At 36.5% G+C, this 16,732-nt stretch overlaps 1 protein-coding gene across 6 annotated transcripts in view; it reads left to right on the top strand.

The window, feature by feature from the left end:
* The window catches only part of LOC131435596 (SH3 and multiple ankyrin repeat domains protein 1), a 300,484-nt gene that overhangs the window by 123,183 nt on the left and 160,569 nt on the right, over positions 1 to 16,732 (top strand). For 5 of the 6 annotated variants that reach the window (XM_058603647.1, XM_058603646.1, XM_058603648.1 and 2 more), the window contains one exon: positions 4,041 to 4,058. The exons of the other annotated variant lie outside the window; for it this stretch is intronic. In XM_058603647.1, coding sequence (XP_058459630.1) covers positions 4,041 to 4,058 — 18 coding nt within the window. The remainder of the gene's footprint in view (positions 1 to 4,040; positions 4,059 to 16,732) is intronic. 6 annotated transcript variants of the gene reach the window in all.

Here is a 16,732-nt window from a genome sequence, read left to right as displayed (position 1 = left end):
CCGATGATTCGGGCCATTGTTCTCTTACAGGATCCAACTTTTGTTATCAAGTTCAAATATGTTCTCGGTCGATTTTCGTTGTATTTCATATTTTTCTCTGTCCAGATCAGGCTTTTTTCTTTTCTCATATAGAAAAGTTATGCAATCACTGTGAAAGCCGATCATATACCATTAGACTCAGTTCGTCGAGTACGCAAAATGTCTGTGTGAGTATGTGTGTGTATGTGCGTATGTGTGTATGTAACGTTTTTTTGCACTAACTTTTCTCGGAGATGATGAACCGATTTTCGCAAACTTAGATTCAAATGAAAGGTCTTGTGGTTCCATACAAAATTCTTGAATATTATTTGGATCCGACTTCCGGTTCCGGAATTATGGGGTAAAATGAGCAAAAAATTGTGAAAATAAGTGCACTAACTTTTCCTAGAGATGGCTGAACCGATTTTCCCAAACTTAGATTCAAATGAAAGGGTTTGTGGTCCCATATAAAATTCCTGAATATTATTTGGATCCGACTTCCGGTTCCGGAGTTATGGGGTCAAATGTGCAAAAAAATTAAAATGTGTGTTCTAACTTTTCTCATAGATGGCGCGACCGATTTTCACTAACTTAGGTTCAAATGAAAGGCCCTGTGATCCCATACGAAATTCCTGAATTTCATCCGGATCTGACTTCCTGGTCCGGAAATATAGGGTATAGTGTGTTAAAAAATCAAATGTGCAAAAAAATTAAAATGTGTGTTCTAACTTTTCTCATAGATGGCGCGACCGATTTTCACTAACTTAGGTTCAAATGAAAGGCCCTGTGATCCCATACGAAATTCCTGAATTTCATCCGGATCTGACTTCCTGGTCCGGAAATATAGGGTATAGTGTGTTGAAAAATTCATACCATCACTGAAAAGGACGAAAAACCGTAGAAAGTTTTCTAAATCGATCTCAAATCTTCTCCAATTGATAGTTTTTATCAGTAGACGGTCGAACAAACCGATTTTGGTTATTCTTTTAAGAATCGAAGAAAATTATTGTGAAGAATACCACAGTATTTTATATGATAGTATGATTGATATGAGAAAGGCATCATTACACCACTAGGTGGATTAAAACAGGTTTTTTACTATGAGAAGTGCTAAGCAGAGGTTTTGAGCTAGTGGAACTGTATTGCAGTTTGTATATTTATAAACGTCAGCTGGTCGTGATGAGGGTGACATTAATTATCTTTCTAACTTATGCCATTTTCTATAGAAAGGATATAGCTTTACAGGACCAACCAACTTTTGATCGAAGCTTCGGAGACCCCTAGTATTATATATCATTCGACTCGGATCGACGCGATCGGAAAATGAAAATGTGCAAGTGCACCGTTTTTATCCGCAAAATTTTTTGGGAGAAGGCTGAACCGATTTTTACAAACTTAAGCCCATTTCAAATCTATTATTTTTTGTGAATCAAATTGGAAGATCAAGTGGCTGTTACTTCCGGTTCCGAAGATATACTAGTATAATAGCCTGTTGGCACTACACCGGGACGACCGGGACGGGACCGTCCGGGACTATCCGGGACGTTTTTTTCCTCATCGGCGATGACTGAGCTGCCAGCGTGTGTATGTATTGGAATCCCGGACCGGGATTTGATTGCCGCCGATATTCCTCGCGAGTTTTTTGCACCGTCGGCGTTGGAAAAAACTCGGCGAGGAATATCGGTGGCAACCAAATGGATTTTATCCCGGGTCCGGGATTCCAATACATGCACTCGCCGGCAGCTCAGTCATCGCCGATGAGAAAAAAACCTCCCGGATAGTCCCGGATGGTCCCGTCCCAGTGTAGTGCGAACAGGCTATAAGTGCTGTAACGGACAAAATGCACTTTTTATCCGCACAATTTTCTCGGTGATGCCTAAACCGATTTCCACAAGCATAAGTTTGCTTGAAAGCTACGATTGAGCTGTGTGTGGCTATCGCTTCCGATTCCGTAGATATAGTGGTATAAATGACGTTAACGAGAAAACTTTTTTTCTCGCTCATATTTTCTCGAAGAATGCTGAATCACGTTTAGATTTGTTTGAAACCTTCTATTGGATTGTGAATCAAGTTCAAAGATTAATTGGCTCTCATGTCCGGTTCCGAAGATATAATGATACAGGTGACGTAACCGACAAAACGTAATTTTTTCTCCGCATTCAATTTTCTCGGAGACGGCTAAACCTATTCTCGTGAGCTTAAGCTTATTTGAAAGCTACTCTTGGACAGTAAATCATGTTAGAAAATCAATTGGCTGTCATGTAATGGTATAAGTGGTGCAATCATATAACGTGATTATTTTTCGCTCCGCTTAATTTTCTCGCTATTTTTTGGTTGAAATGTAAATTGGGTGTTCAGTCACAAGTGGAGACTTTCCAACCCTACTGTATACATGATTTGGTTATTACCATTAGGACTTCTATTATTTCGGCCGTTTCTAGGTGATAATGGCTTTTTATACTTTTTCACCCACTTCTTAATCGAACTATTCGTCTGTTTAATCATTTTCTTTGAATACGAAAACCACATCTCATCCTATAAATTATAGAATATTTATTTGGAAAATTTTAATTCTGTTATCAAAACCCCACTTTATTTTTTTGGGTAACAGTCAAGTAAAAACACATCTCGTGTAAAACATATACAGACGAGAAATAAGACAAAAATGTCGCAATCAGTGAACCAAATTATCTCCTAGATTGTAACGAGAAGGACTTTCTCTACCGAGAAAAAAATTATCAATTATTGTTCTGTGAAGAAGACCCTATCACTTTTTAATGCACACAATGGTCTAAATAAACAATAAAATTATCCTCACAAAGCAATGGACTCTGTTCGGAAAAAACATTTTCATTTTCAATTATTTCCTCAATTCTTCTTCAAAAACTGCAATTTTCTGCCATAATTAAGTTCTCAAGAACAAAACATAAACGAAACAGTTCAACAAAAGGCAAAACTGAAAAGCAACGGCTCATATGGGGAGACTCATAAATTATGTCTGCTTCTGAATCAGGCATCTCCCAAACAGCCGGAAACAACTAATCGCCAGAAAAAAAAACTACAACAGAGGGCTATTGTAGAATTCCTCCTTGCTTGCTTGCTTCTAATCACTTGGAATGCTCTCTAGTAAAAAAAAACCTCACGCTCACTCATAATTCCCCTAAATCAAGTCTAAGCTCGTGTAGTGAAACAAAGCACACTAAGTGACCTCTTTTTACCATACGGAAACCGTTCACCATATTTATTACCCGTATGTGTGACACGGTGCCACCTCTAACCCAGTCAGGTGCTGCGCCTGGGTAAGATTATACGCGGGACCAAAGCAGAACTGAGAAGAAAAAACTAACAGCAGAGTGGAGAAGAAAGTCGATGACAATTAGCGGTATAGTGGAGAAGACGAATACTGTCATGAGGCATAAAGAAACGTTACTTTACCTACGGCATTCTATGATCTGTTTTGAAGAAAAATGGCAAGGTTTTTTTAATGTTAACGTAAAAATTTGTCTGTAATATCTAACTTCTATTACTGCTTATAATTAGTGCGAAACCTCACGATCATCTCACTTTCACAATGCATATTGTTAGAAAGGAGGTTTCTCTGCCTCGAGGTGTTTCGATCGCATCCATATCACAAACAAATCGAACTAACGCTTTTTTTGTTTTATTTTCATTTTTGCTTCTTTGTTCTCGAAACTTTAAACAACGGCCAACCGAAAACAAACAAATAAACAACCATCATCCATATAACTGGGTCTGTTCATGGGCAATGTCATCCCGTGCGTCGCTGGATGCCCTCCGCCTGGGTACGCGGAATTTCGGAACGACAACATAAACCATCTCGTAAAACAACGGTCGGTTGGTCGGACGGCTGTCCTCGACCTTGCACATGTGGATTGCACCGTATGATGTGGTATTAAATTTCTTATACACACACGTAAACACGCTGGTGCGTGATCTTCACGTACAACTGCAACCCTGGTGGACCCTTACTGTGTGGCCTCCTAATTGGTTGCCGACTGCAGGTTGTCTTTTGGTTCATGGTAAGCGAGATTACACACAAATTGTCTGTCACTCTGCAAGTTTAGTCGTGAAACACGTGTTGCGTGTTGACGTCTCATGGTTCACTTGGATGATAGATGCTAAACCGACGCATGGATTTCTACTCATTTCATTAGTCTTCGGATCATATTCAAAAGTTTAAATTTGCATGAATTCAAAAAGATCGATTTGGAACTTCATAGTTGATTAGATCTCGCAGGATTTTTTCATCCATCCAACAAATTTTCTAATTTCCATGCACTCATTCACCGACAGACGAAGTGCGCTCTGATTTCACCTATTCCATTTCGCATGATTTAGTCGCATTCCAGACGTAACATTCTCGGCTTAAATCAGACCAACTTTCCGCTGCAAATATTTAAAATATACCGACAACAACGACCATATTCACCGTCGATCCATAGTTTCCCATGATTCTCTCCAGCGCACCGTGGCGGATGTACTCAATCAGCGGAGCTAACGATTCAACTGCTCCCCATTACCGACCGCATCAACATTCCTTCCGTATCTGACTGACGAAAGCTGGCTGATAGGAGCTCATATACAAGCCAACGCTGTAGGTTAGGTTCACATTTACTTTTCTCTTTCTCTATCACCCGCTCTAGTCACTAAGTATTAATTGACCTGGGAATGTGCACTAACGATGTCGGGGAAGCGCGGGAAATCGAGAACCACGTACATCGGTTAGTTCACCGATAAGGGGAGACTGCTGCTAAATTCACGTGACTTAAGACTGCCCCGAACTGAAAGGAACAGTAAATTAAATTTATCATTGATTATGGATAATGTTGCTGCAGTTAAATAGAGTAATTTTTCGCCAAGCCAGATTTTGTTGATACTTTTATGCAAAGCTTCCAATATTTTAGTGGGGACGGGTTTCAATCCTTACAAGCGAGGGCTGAGGATCGAACAACTTGTAGAATGATGTTCTTTTCTATGAAACACGAACCCTTCAGAACAGATCTATTATTTTAAATCAATGCTAGTAATAATTTTAAACTAGCTTTATTTCGGTATCATGACTGGAGGCTTCATAAAATCCAATTTGGGATTTTTCCATATTAATATAAAAAAATTACCTAAATTTATCATGCATTCAAAATACAAAGATTGCGGTTTTTTATGATGCGGGGGATTCGCAATAAATCTCAGACCAGTAAATTGAGTGTATGTCTGTGTTGGAGGAGAATTTCATAGGATATCCATTCAACCCTATTCCTGATAATGATGATTCTTCTTTTCTAAAAAAAAGTTGACTAGTTCAGGACGAATGTGTTAGTTTGCGACACTAAGGTTCGAACCAAATCGGTCCGAATCGAGTTATTTGCTTCGAACACACATACACACACATTTGCTCAATTCGTTGAGTCGAATCGATTGGTATTTGTAATTGCGGATCTCAAGAATTTTTTTCTGAAGTTGAAGCGGTCCTTTACTACTTTTTCCTTTCCCACATAGAAAAGCTATGCAATCATTCGACTCGGCTCGTCGTGATCACAAAATGTGCGTAAGCATATATATATATATATATATATATATATATATATATATATATATATATATATATATATATATATATATATATATATATATATATATATATATATATATATATATATATATATATATATATATATATATATATATATATATATATATATATATATATATATGTGGATGTAGTTATGTGCATGTAACAGAAACATGAGCTAAAGTTGTTCCTAAATTTCATTTTCATAAACCATACCCGTGCGCAGAGGGGGAGGTGGTTTAGTGGGTTGGGGTTTTTTAACTCTCGCCTCCATGGAGGATTTTTCAACTCCAAGTTCCATGAACAATAGAGACAATTCATAATTCGTTCTCAGAATTTGTTTTACAGAGTCAATATTGTGGATCACGCACTTTCTTTCAAATTCTATTCCATCAATCTATTTTTCTTTCAAATGATCCAAATCCAACGAAATGATTTTCGGTGAAACGGCATACAGTGAAGTGACATTCACATTCGAGCACACGCAAAACATTTTGACTGCATATAAGAAGTAGATATAGGTTTTGCAATACACTTGTTGATTATGCAATGTAAACTATCTACAAAATTGATTCACTTGCTTCAGCATTTACAATTCATTTACAACCAACCATAATTAAATCTACAATATTTTTAACACCGGCGACAGCGCTCAAAAAGCGCATACACGGATAACAATTCATTGCCGGTGCCTGATTTAAAATCGTGATATCATGAAACATGTCTTCTCATGAATTTTATGAGCAAAATGATCGACATCATGAAAATGTTCATGGGAGACGAGTTATTTTTCATTATATAAAATTATTATGCTCATGAAATCATGAATAATTAAGGCATGTTTTCATGAGAAGACATGTTTCATGGTTTTGTTAGACTAATTAGATGCGTTCTTCGTATACGGCAGTATTTGGGTTCTATACTAAGGTGCAGGATTCCAAAAACGACGCAGTGGAAGTTTCTGGTAATTCGAAAGCTTCAAACAGTCCAGTTGTTTGACAACAAAGATTCGTGATAGTAGAGATTTTGTGTTCCGTCATTTGGAATTAGCTCATAATATATGGTCCCAGAAAATGTACCACAGTACAGCATATAATCTGGTGTCCTTTTATTCGTTCTCTATAAAAGCGATGTAATTTTGATTTCAAGCTGATAATTCTTATCTATAACACACATCAAGGCAAACCAGAATTTGCGAATATATAATTATTAGGTTGTATAGAGCAATATTCCGTCATACGCTGCATATTACATTGTGAAGCTAATTCAGTTCCCCAACCACTTACAGCATACATCATGATTACGATCATAAGCCACCGATTTCATCGCATCTCAGGCCATTGTTTTGCTTTGCTTCCAACGAAATAGTCTCTCTCACACGATAATGGATTTCCCAGGTCGAATATCATGCAAGCCGCAAATCATCTAATACACATAGATCTAAATTTTAGCGCAGATCTTATTAGAGCATTCCATAATCTGGCATTGAACAATGACTGACGTAAGCGCTAAAAAAGAAAAATATAACACGACTGATGATAAAAAAGTATTCATCCGATGCAAACTCCGGTACTTATCATTCGTAATATCCCAGAAACAATTCACCAATGCTGCACTTGATGCGTTTTTTCCGCTACCGCGGCACAAGATCTTCACATCTTCGGAGACGTCTAGCTAATCATGTTAATGATGACGACAATCGGAGCGCGGATTATTGCGGCAAATCTGCTCGCTTGCCGACACAGCTGTCATTTTCCCGTGAATTTACTCCACTTTTCGTTTTCATTGTGTACATTCTCTGCTCACTTGAATCGCATGTGTCCTCTTGCAGTCACTGTGTGGCAATTGTCTATTGGCAAATGGACTAACAATTTCGTAATTCTAAACTTTCTCCATTTTTACTCTCATTCCAGGTACGTATTCAATCTTGACTCACCAATCACTGGTAAGCATTATAACGAGGAAAATAAATAAAGTTTAACCAGCATTAACATAATCTGTCATTTCGGGTCAAAATATCAGTTGAAAATTGTCTAGTTAGGTCGATCCTGTCCTGAAAATTGAGTTAATTTATTTTTTGAAAAGAAATCACTCATTGTCGAGCTCTTCTATGAGCAACGCAAAATTAGATTTAAAAAAATTGGGTTCCACCCAAATTTTGGGAAAGTAACCGATTACTTTTTTCTGAGTTCATAGTGGGTTATCTACCCAAACTTTGACTTCATAGTAAAAAAACAGGTTGCAAGCATTGTCAAAGATGCCATGACAACACTTTAGGCAATCTTACATTCACCTAAACATTGAGGTCATCGCTCTTTAGTCTGGTTATTACATAGCTAGTTACCCAAAAATTGCGGAAATGCAATTCAGTTGATTTTGGGTAGGTTTCAACCCCAAAATTTGGTAGCGGCTGGTAAGACTGTAAATGGCCAAAAAGTAAACCGTAAACCGAGTAAATGCCCAAAAAGCAAAGTTGTAGTGTCATACATTGACAGTCCGCCTACTTATACTAATTCGAGTGATATCAATCTTAACACTGCACGGCAGACACGTACCCAGAGAAGAGCCCAAGGGGCCCTGAACCCTCCTGAAATCGGATACTTTCATCGATTTGCTCTGATACATATTATTTACACATCCATTTTTTATACATGGTAGGCTTAAAGAATTGAAGAGCGTCAAAGTAACTAATATGACCTACAAATTGAAATGGTTTTGATTTACGTTAAGGAGACTCTTTTTGTTCTTCTCCGGTCGAAACAAGGAAGTCACTTAGGACCGCTCCTTCTCATTCTATTCAGAATAGTTTATGCTTGAACTATCGTCATTTGAAGTAATGCATGCTGATCTCAGAATATATCACATCGTCACAAGCTTTGTGGGTTGTTGGACTCTACAGAAGGTAATAGAGAGTCTTGATCAGTTTGTTTTTGTTACTGCGAATGCCGATGCAGTTTTGGGACTTATTATACGCAACACTGAAGACTTTAACGATGCGTGTTTTCTCCATAATGTACATAACGCAGTATTCTGAAATTCGGAGTTACAATCAACCTCATCAACCAATACACTCTAAAAAATGGATGAGTATTTATTTCGCGGATCATTTTTCTGGTTCACTACCTAATAACATCGATTACCATATACTATTAAAAAAAAATAATTTGCAAATGCCTATGCAGTTTTGGGACTTTTCTATTGCCTTATTCTTCTGTATAAAAATAATTCTTATGTTCTGCTAGATCATTTTGGATATCGGACTTTCTTCGAAACTCAATTCACCGCACACAGTGCGGCCGTAACATTCTCGTGGATGGTCGTTTTTACCATTTCAACTTCTACATCATCGTTTAAATTCAAAATATGTTTAAGTTTTCATGTCAGCAATTGTTGGCTGTGCAAAAGGCAAATTCTGATCGAAGAAAACGAAACATATGACACTTAAAATTTTGGATCGCTCAGAATCCGGAACTGGATGATACTGTACAGAAACTCTTACAAATCGTCGTAATCATCTCTGAAAAACCCTTGTGGGATTTGTTTTGGAGTTTTTGACTGCTACCAAGAAAATTATTCTGTTGCTACATAATCACTTCTAATGACAAATCGAAATTTTTAACACGATGAAATGGAATAGGATCGCATGGGATTGTAAAACACTTCATTTGAAAAGAAGTTCGTTGAAATCGATTTAGCATTTGAATAGAAGCTCTAAGAAATCAATGTGATGTTCTATTTCAAAATTTTTGTTCGTTTTTCCAGGTGTTTTCTAAACCGCTACATTTAATGTAAATTTGTGTGACAAAAAAAAGCTGTCAAAGTATTTGCACCTACTTAAGACTTCACTTATAAAAACACACTCTTCAAATTTAAATATTCAACACTCATTACTCTGTAATTTCGAACCCGATGTCGGATTCGGACTATGGGACTATATGATATGAGAGAGGCAAAAATCACAGATCTTTTTTATTCAATCCCTCATAGATTCATCAAAAATATGGGACTACTTAATTAAATTGGTAATTTATTGCAACGCGAATTCGGAAATTCCTATTAATTGATATATATTCACATTTCTAAGAAATAAAAAGTGATAAAGGCGCATCAAGGACTACATGCATAAAGAATCATACGTTAGATGTTTATTTTTTATCTGTGGGCCCATCCCGAAATGAAATCCTGGGTACGGGCCTGCTGCACTGGTATAGGATAACGTACCATTGAACCGTTGTCAGACTCGATCGTCGTTCGCGATTATGGTGGAAGTGATTTAGCATAGTTTAGCCTCAAGGACTGTCGCCTGTCGAACCAAAGATTGTCAGTCAAATCATAATAGCCAAGCATAACAACGGTTGGTTGTGATCTAAATATGTAAGAATTGCTGACGTCTTATGTCCACGACAAGCAAGCTCGTATCGGGCTGCTAAAAGGTACCACCTCGGTTGCACTAGCACTATTTTTTTCTAGGTTAGTTCAAAGCTTAGTTGATTACAGAGTAGACTAAATTGGACCAATTGTTAGTTACCAGACGTGCGGTTGTTCCCATTGAAAATCTCTGTGTGACCTCGAATGAAGGAGAGATGCAGAGGATTATTGCATGTTTCAGCCGTCTAGCAGGTCATCATTGAGTTTCGTCTGGCAGCGGTAGGAAAGCGACGGTACTTGTTCGAAAGAAATCGCACACTTTTATTCTATCTAGTTGAAAGTAGTGACCATGCCGGACTGTGGTATAGTTGTTATAAATATCGCTCCGAGTAATTGTATAAATCCTAGACCACGCGCATGGCCAAAAGCGGAGAAAGTAAAGCTCCACTAGGGACCTTGAATACGATAGAGGGTACCTCCTGGAAACGTGTAAACTGTTTGAGAATACCCACATTGACAAAGGTTTCGAAGTATGTGATTTTTGTGCCGCTTCCAAATTATCCTGAAAAGCTTGATAACGCTTATAGATAATGGAGAATGATGGACCTCCATAATCTGTTAAAAATATGAATTAGAGCTTTAACAAATATACCTTTTTTTGTTTCAATTATAGAGGTTATAACATCTTAAGGTCAGAGCAGCCCGAGAGCTGTCCCAGAGTCGCCCAAACAACTTTTGATATGTTTGTTTCAGCAACCTGGGGTCGCTCTAGATCGGACTCCAATCGCGTAGTTTCGCTCTGAAAATGTTCTCGGGTCGCACCACGCATCCATGCGAGTTTGTTTATTTTTTCAAAAACGAAAACGGTATAAGTTACTCTTGAAATTATTACGAAAACAGAACCACAGGCCGGTTAGACTACTTTCCAATTCTAATTGCTGTGTGGTCTCGTACTACAAGTAACTTTTGAAATTATATACATTCATCGAATAGTTTCTTCTTCTCGAATGTCTCTATCCGACTGATAACAGAGGAAACTTTGTTTCTAACATCAAATGCGGATTTAAATATATATATGAAATTTTTGTAATCGCACACTGCTTAAGCTCTAAGATGCCGTGCGCATTTTATAATTTTAAACAACTATTCACTTATAACTAATATAATTTCAACTAATTTGGTGATGTCGCTAATTTTCTCTGGGGAATCCTGCCTCCAGATGGTAGTTGGCTATGTTTGGTGAGTTTGAGCTTGTCCCGGTAACGCTGGCACAAATCGATGATAGCCACATCCTTCTGCCCGTGTGGGTCCGCGGGAAACATCCCCGGGCCGCGAATACCCGGCGAGTGTCCCGCATGTTGGTCATCGTCAAGGGTGGCCCTCGGTGAGCTACGATTGCACTATAATCCGAAACGGGAAATTAGCGTGACAAAAATATTTTCACTATGAAATATTAGTTTTTTGTAGTTGGTGTCTTCACAAAAGTTGTTTGTAATCAAATAGCGCTCCTTTTGATGAAAAATGTTACTAGGGTGGTTCTCATTTAGATTTAAATCTGAAATCTAACTTTGCTTATTGAACTCAAAAATGATTTTGTTGTGCAATAAAAATGTGGGAAATTTTATTTTGAGCAACTTTGCTGAAAAAAGCACCATTTGATCGAGTTACATAAATTTTCTCGAGTAAAAGTAGGGTGGCTCCTGAAAAAGCACTTTTTTTGTTCTAACTTTTTTGTGGAACGTTATACGGAAAAATTTTCTTCAGAAGAGTTGTTGTACTAATTATTGCGCATAATTTTGCTTAACCAAGCTTTTTCATATGAGCTACCAATAAAAAGTTATGATTATTTTTTCATCAAAAACTAGTCAAGCTTCAAATATCAATATTCATTATTGCGCAAAATATAAATTTGTTTTCCTTATAAGTTATCATTTTAAAGTAACTTTTAACTAAATATCAACGTCGTCACAAGGTGAGCTTGGTCCTCACTGGTTCCGGTTTCATGCCTACACGTGTGTCTGTGGTGACAATTGGTCGATGTAATGCGTTGATGGCAGAATCAGAGGATGAGAAATGACATATAAATTGAAGTAATATAATATCATAGCATATCGCAACATATCATTTTATTCATTCTATTATTTATTATATAATTCATTGTACTATATTATATTGTTCTTTTATCATTATTTTCATTATTATATTTATTGTTATTATTATTAATTTGTCATCAATAATAATAACATATATTATTTTTATAGATGTGGATATTATTATTGTTATTAGAAGAGAAATATTCTACTTCCTGCAGTATTGCGAAGATAGAAGAGCATAAATGACACTCTACATTAATTGTTGTTTTATATATTGTTTTATAATGTATTATATTATATTGTATGACATTGTATTATGTTATATTAAATTAAAATAATTATATTATATAATGTTATATTATATTATTTTGTAATCTATTATATCATTTTATGTTATATAATTTCATTACACTATGTTTCATTGTATTTATCAACATAAAACATTTTGCACGGGGCGTAAAGGGGAGGGAGCATCAGGGCATCGGACGAATTGATGACTGGACGAGGGATTGTGGATAGCCAGCCCAAGTCACTTGAAGGAAACTTGTTTTCTTCTGAAGGTTTGAAATGAGTCTGACGCGTTCTTCTCAAACAAACCATCAGGCGAGTTCAAGCATGTATAGCGATATGCTTCATCCATGCACTGGATATTATGGTTGGAAGAGCATCTTTTATTCCCGCGGAATACGAGTAAGTGACTCTACTCACATATCCGCCCAACCCTTTTTGTTCGCTTTTCGGTAACAGCTATAGTAAGAAGGTGAATGGATGAGTCATATCGGGGCTACTGTAAGTCTACCCGCATTCACTAGCAAGTCCTTGAACTGATGGTGGCTTCACTACACATCACATCACATCACAAGATGAAAATAGGTGCATTCGCTTCGAGTTTTCACGTCGTCATAACTACAATTGAACATGTTGGGATCTGTTTTTTTCCGGTATTGCTACCAGGAGCCGAAGCAAAAAAAATGTGTCCGATGTCACAATTCATTGATAGAAAGTCGAGTAACCGGTCAAATAATATTGCTGTTCTACTAATGAGATGACTATTGGTACAATAGCCGTGATACTTGACGTTTTATACATCTCTAAAACATTTGACATTGAAAAATTCGTTTTCGGTGTCAATTTCAAAATTCAATCTCATCAATATAAAAATTCGCATCCAAAAACAAATTTCGAAAAAACGTATAGCTTAGAAAATTCGCATTGAAAAACTCACAGAAAAAATAAAGAAATTTACACGACATATACATCAATAGTTCTAAGAAATAGACTTCAGTTGAATTGAAAATTCGAAAACTATCAGCAATGTAAAACTAAATTAGATTGCATTGATTTTCTAATGAAAACAGACTGTAGATTTAAATTATGTTTAGTTTTGCATCTAAAGTATATTGAAATATGAAGAACTGCAAAATAACTTTGACAGTCATGCACAGATAAAAATATTTTACGATCTTATATCGTTTTTCATGCACATATTTGGAGCACGAAATTGAAATAATGATACCATTTTTTGTCTAGTCGCATTTGAATATTCTTGTATCAATGATCAATTGTAAAATGTGCAAAATGAACTAAAAAAGTGCAAACGATTTTCTCAGAGACCGCTCTTTCTAGATTAGGTTCAATTGAAAGATCTCACAACCCCATATAACTCAGAAGCGTGGTTTTATACACGACATTTCAGGATTCAAGAGGCGTATTTTTATACATGACGATTAAGGAGCGTGTTTTTATACATGACAGTGGAAAATGGAGACGAATACTTTCAAATTATAATTAATATTCGTATAATTCTTCAATTAGACAGGTATAATTAGTTGATGATCAAATACGTTGATTTGAATATACGAAACGATTTCAGCTATACCGGTTCCCAACTCCCGGTTCCGGATTGTTTGTGAATACAGCATATTATCAAAAATTTAGTAACACACCCATATCTGTTTTCACTACGGGAATTTAAAATGTTATTTACCACCATCGAAATACCCACGTCAGCTAGTCAATTCTCATGTAAGATGCCGACTATTAACTGAAGACTGGATTCCCAGATTTGCGGTAATCAATATACGTCAATGTGAACCAAATACAACATCGTTATAAATCAAGAAATTAAGTTTGTTAAGATATAAAATAAAATTTAAAAACAATTTTATTTAAAATGAGCCTTGAATGTAATCCGTGTTATTTCGAGTTTCTTTTCCAACATTTTTTTTAGAATTTTCAAATATTCTACAATTCTACTGAAGCCAGAGGTCGTATGTTCGAGTCCCGATCTGGAAGGATTCCTAGTGTCAGTAGGATCGTAGTACTAGCCATGCAATGATTCTGTACGCTAAAAATCGGCTGCGAATTCTGTTGAAACAGGAAGGTCTACAAAAGAAATGTAATGAAAAGGTTTTGCTTTTACAATTATACTTTAATTGCAAAATACCTAAATATATTTATCAAAGGTTCCATAACATAGAAGTTTATTATCATATTGAAAAAAATTACTGCATATCCGAATCTCAATATCTCAAAAATATAGAATATGAGAAAAAATGTTAATAGCGTTTGAAAGTTAGAATAAAAAACTGTTATGTACTCACATATACATGAATATACACATTTAGGAGAAAGTTTCTTCAGATTCTCCAATATACGTAGCACTGTAACTTTGTGTGCGAATATTAAACGCTATTTCTTTGCAATACTGGCATTTGCTGTTGCAAATCTCTGGTATTAAATCGGAATTCATATACCACTGTAAAACATAATTGGAAGCATTTAAAAGCAGTCTTGGCATTACATTCCTTTTGTGGAATTTGGCCTGTCTGTTTCAACAGGCTTCGCAGCCGATTTATAGCGTACAGGATCATTGCATGGCTAGTACTACCAGCCTATTGACACAAAGAATCCTTCCAGGTCGGGACTCGAACATACGACCACTGACTTGTAAGACAAGTGCATTCAACCGTAAGTACAGGTAGTAAGCAATATTAAATTTGGTCCATTATATTGATAATTTTAAACATCAAACATTCCAGATCATGATCAAGTTTCCTTGTTTTAAAATGCCAACAAAAGTTTAAAAGATCTTGATTCACAGAACACCACTCATTAAAAAATGTTGTGATAGAAAAAATTACATTTTGGGGGTCTCCAATGGACAATGCTGTATACCTTAACACCATTCCACTTTAAAGAGTTCATATCTTCGGCACATTTTCTTGTAAAAAATTGTCTGAAACTTTGCCGAAGAAATCCCACAATGTATGCAAATTAAATTATCTTAATCATTTTTAGTTTGTTTAATAATAACTTTGATTATATTGAAAGAAGAGCACAATTCCAAACCAAAATATTTATGAAAACATTAAAACTCCAAAATCAATCTCTGAAGCACAAACAAAAAAGGCGTTTGGATTCCACTGAGATAGGGGGAAAATCGCATACACTAAAATATTGATACCTCCTTTACAAGTGGACAACTGTAAAATTTCGAGAAAAAAACCGCATGACTTCAAAAATCCAAGATTTTTTTAGAGATTCTGTTACTAGTTTATTTGTTCAACAAAGGAATAAAATATGTTGTGAAAATATAATTTTCGTTTTTTACAAGCTGGTTCCACTGTAAATCTGACATGGACAAAAACCAGTTTCACACAATTCGGTCATTCCATCGCCCAATTGACGCTAAAATAAGTTTATTACAGTAAATGTGGATTACTGCAATTATTTTAAGACTACTAAAATCTACTACGCACCTACAAAATCCAAAATCGCTTCCCGAAACTTGATCCTATCACATAAAATAACAAATCGTAGCCAAACCTGACAATTTACCGAGGCCATCCAAGACACATACTTGACGTCAGGAGCCAATCTTCGCTGTCATCGATCAAATCCTCGCTCATCTTCCGCATCTGATGTGTTTATTGTGACGCATCAATTTTCGTTTCTCGAACGCATGAACGCACGTTCAGGAACGATGGTATGTGTGATAAGACAATGATCCATCAATCATTGACGAAACAAAGTGTACACAGAAAAGTCACAAAATTCGCCCTACCGACGACCGGCTTGTGATGAAAAAGTAGAGCTAGAAAACAAAATTACACCTCGTCAAACGACGAAAAAAAACGTGACGAGTTATGGGTTTTCCGGGAACTTTCGGTTTCGAAGCATTTGCTCATACAAGGTAGATCGGTACATAGATACATGTAGCATTTATGCAACGGGGGACTCCGCAAACAATACCGTCTGTTAGCTACGAGTATGCGAAAGCAAGCAAAACAATCGACCACGAAAAGGTAAACAACCGTCGGAATAGTTTCATTATCAAGTCCGCCCAAAGACGAGATTGTTATTATCAGCTTCGCAGTTAGGATTTCTGACAGACGGATGAAACGATGTTAAAGTACCAACTATCACGCCCCCTTGCTCCTCTTCGAATGCTTTCGATTATTGTAATTGATAGATGGTACTAATCTGTTGTGTCGGTAAACCTATTGTTGTGATCTCTAGTTGCACTTAGTAGTACAAACAACGCCACTGATCTAACGAACCGTGGCACCGAATAGCGAAAGCGAAAAACAGTCACCGGTTTTGTATTCCGTAAATTTAGCATAAAAGCTCGACCGTTGATGAGTTGCACCGGTTGGTACCG

The sequence above is a fragment of the Malaya genurostris genome, chromosome 3 (assembly GCF_030247185.1).
Source record: "Malaya genurostris strain Urasoe2022 chromosome 3, Malgen_1.1, whole genome shotgun sequence".
Lineage (NCBI taxonomy): Eukaryota > Metazoa > Arthropoda > Insecta > Diptera > Culicidae > Malaya > Malaya genurostris.
This window is presented reverse-complemented; position numbering and strand designations above follow the sequence as displayed.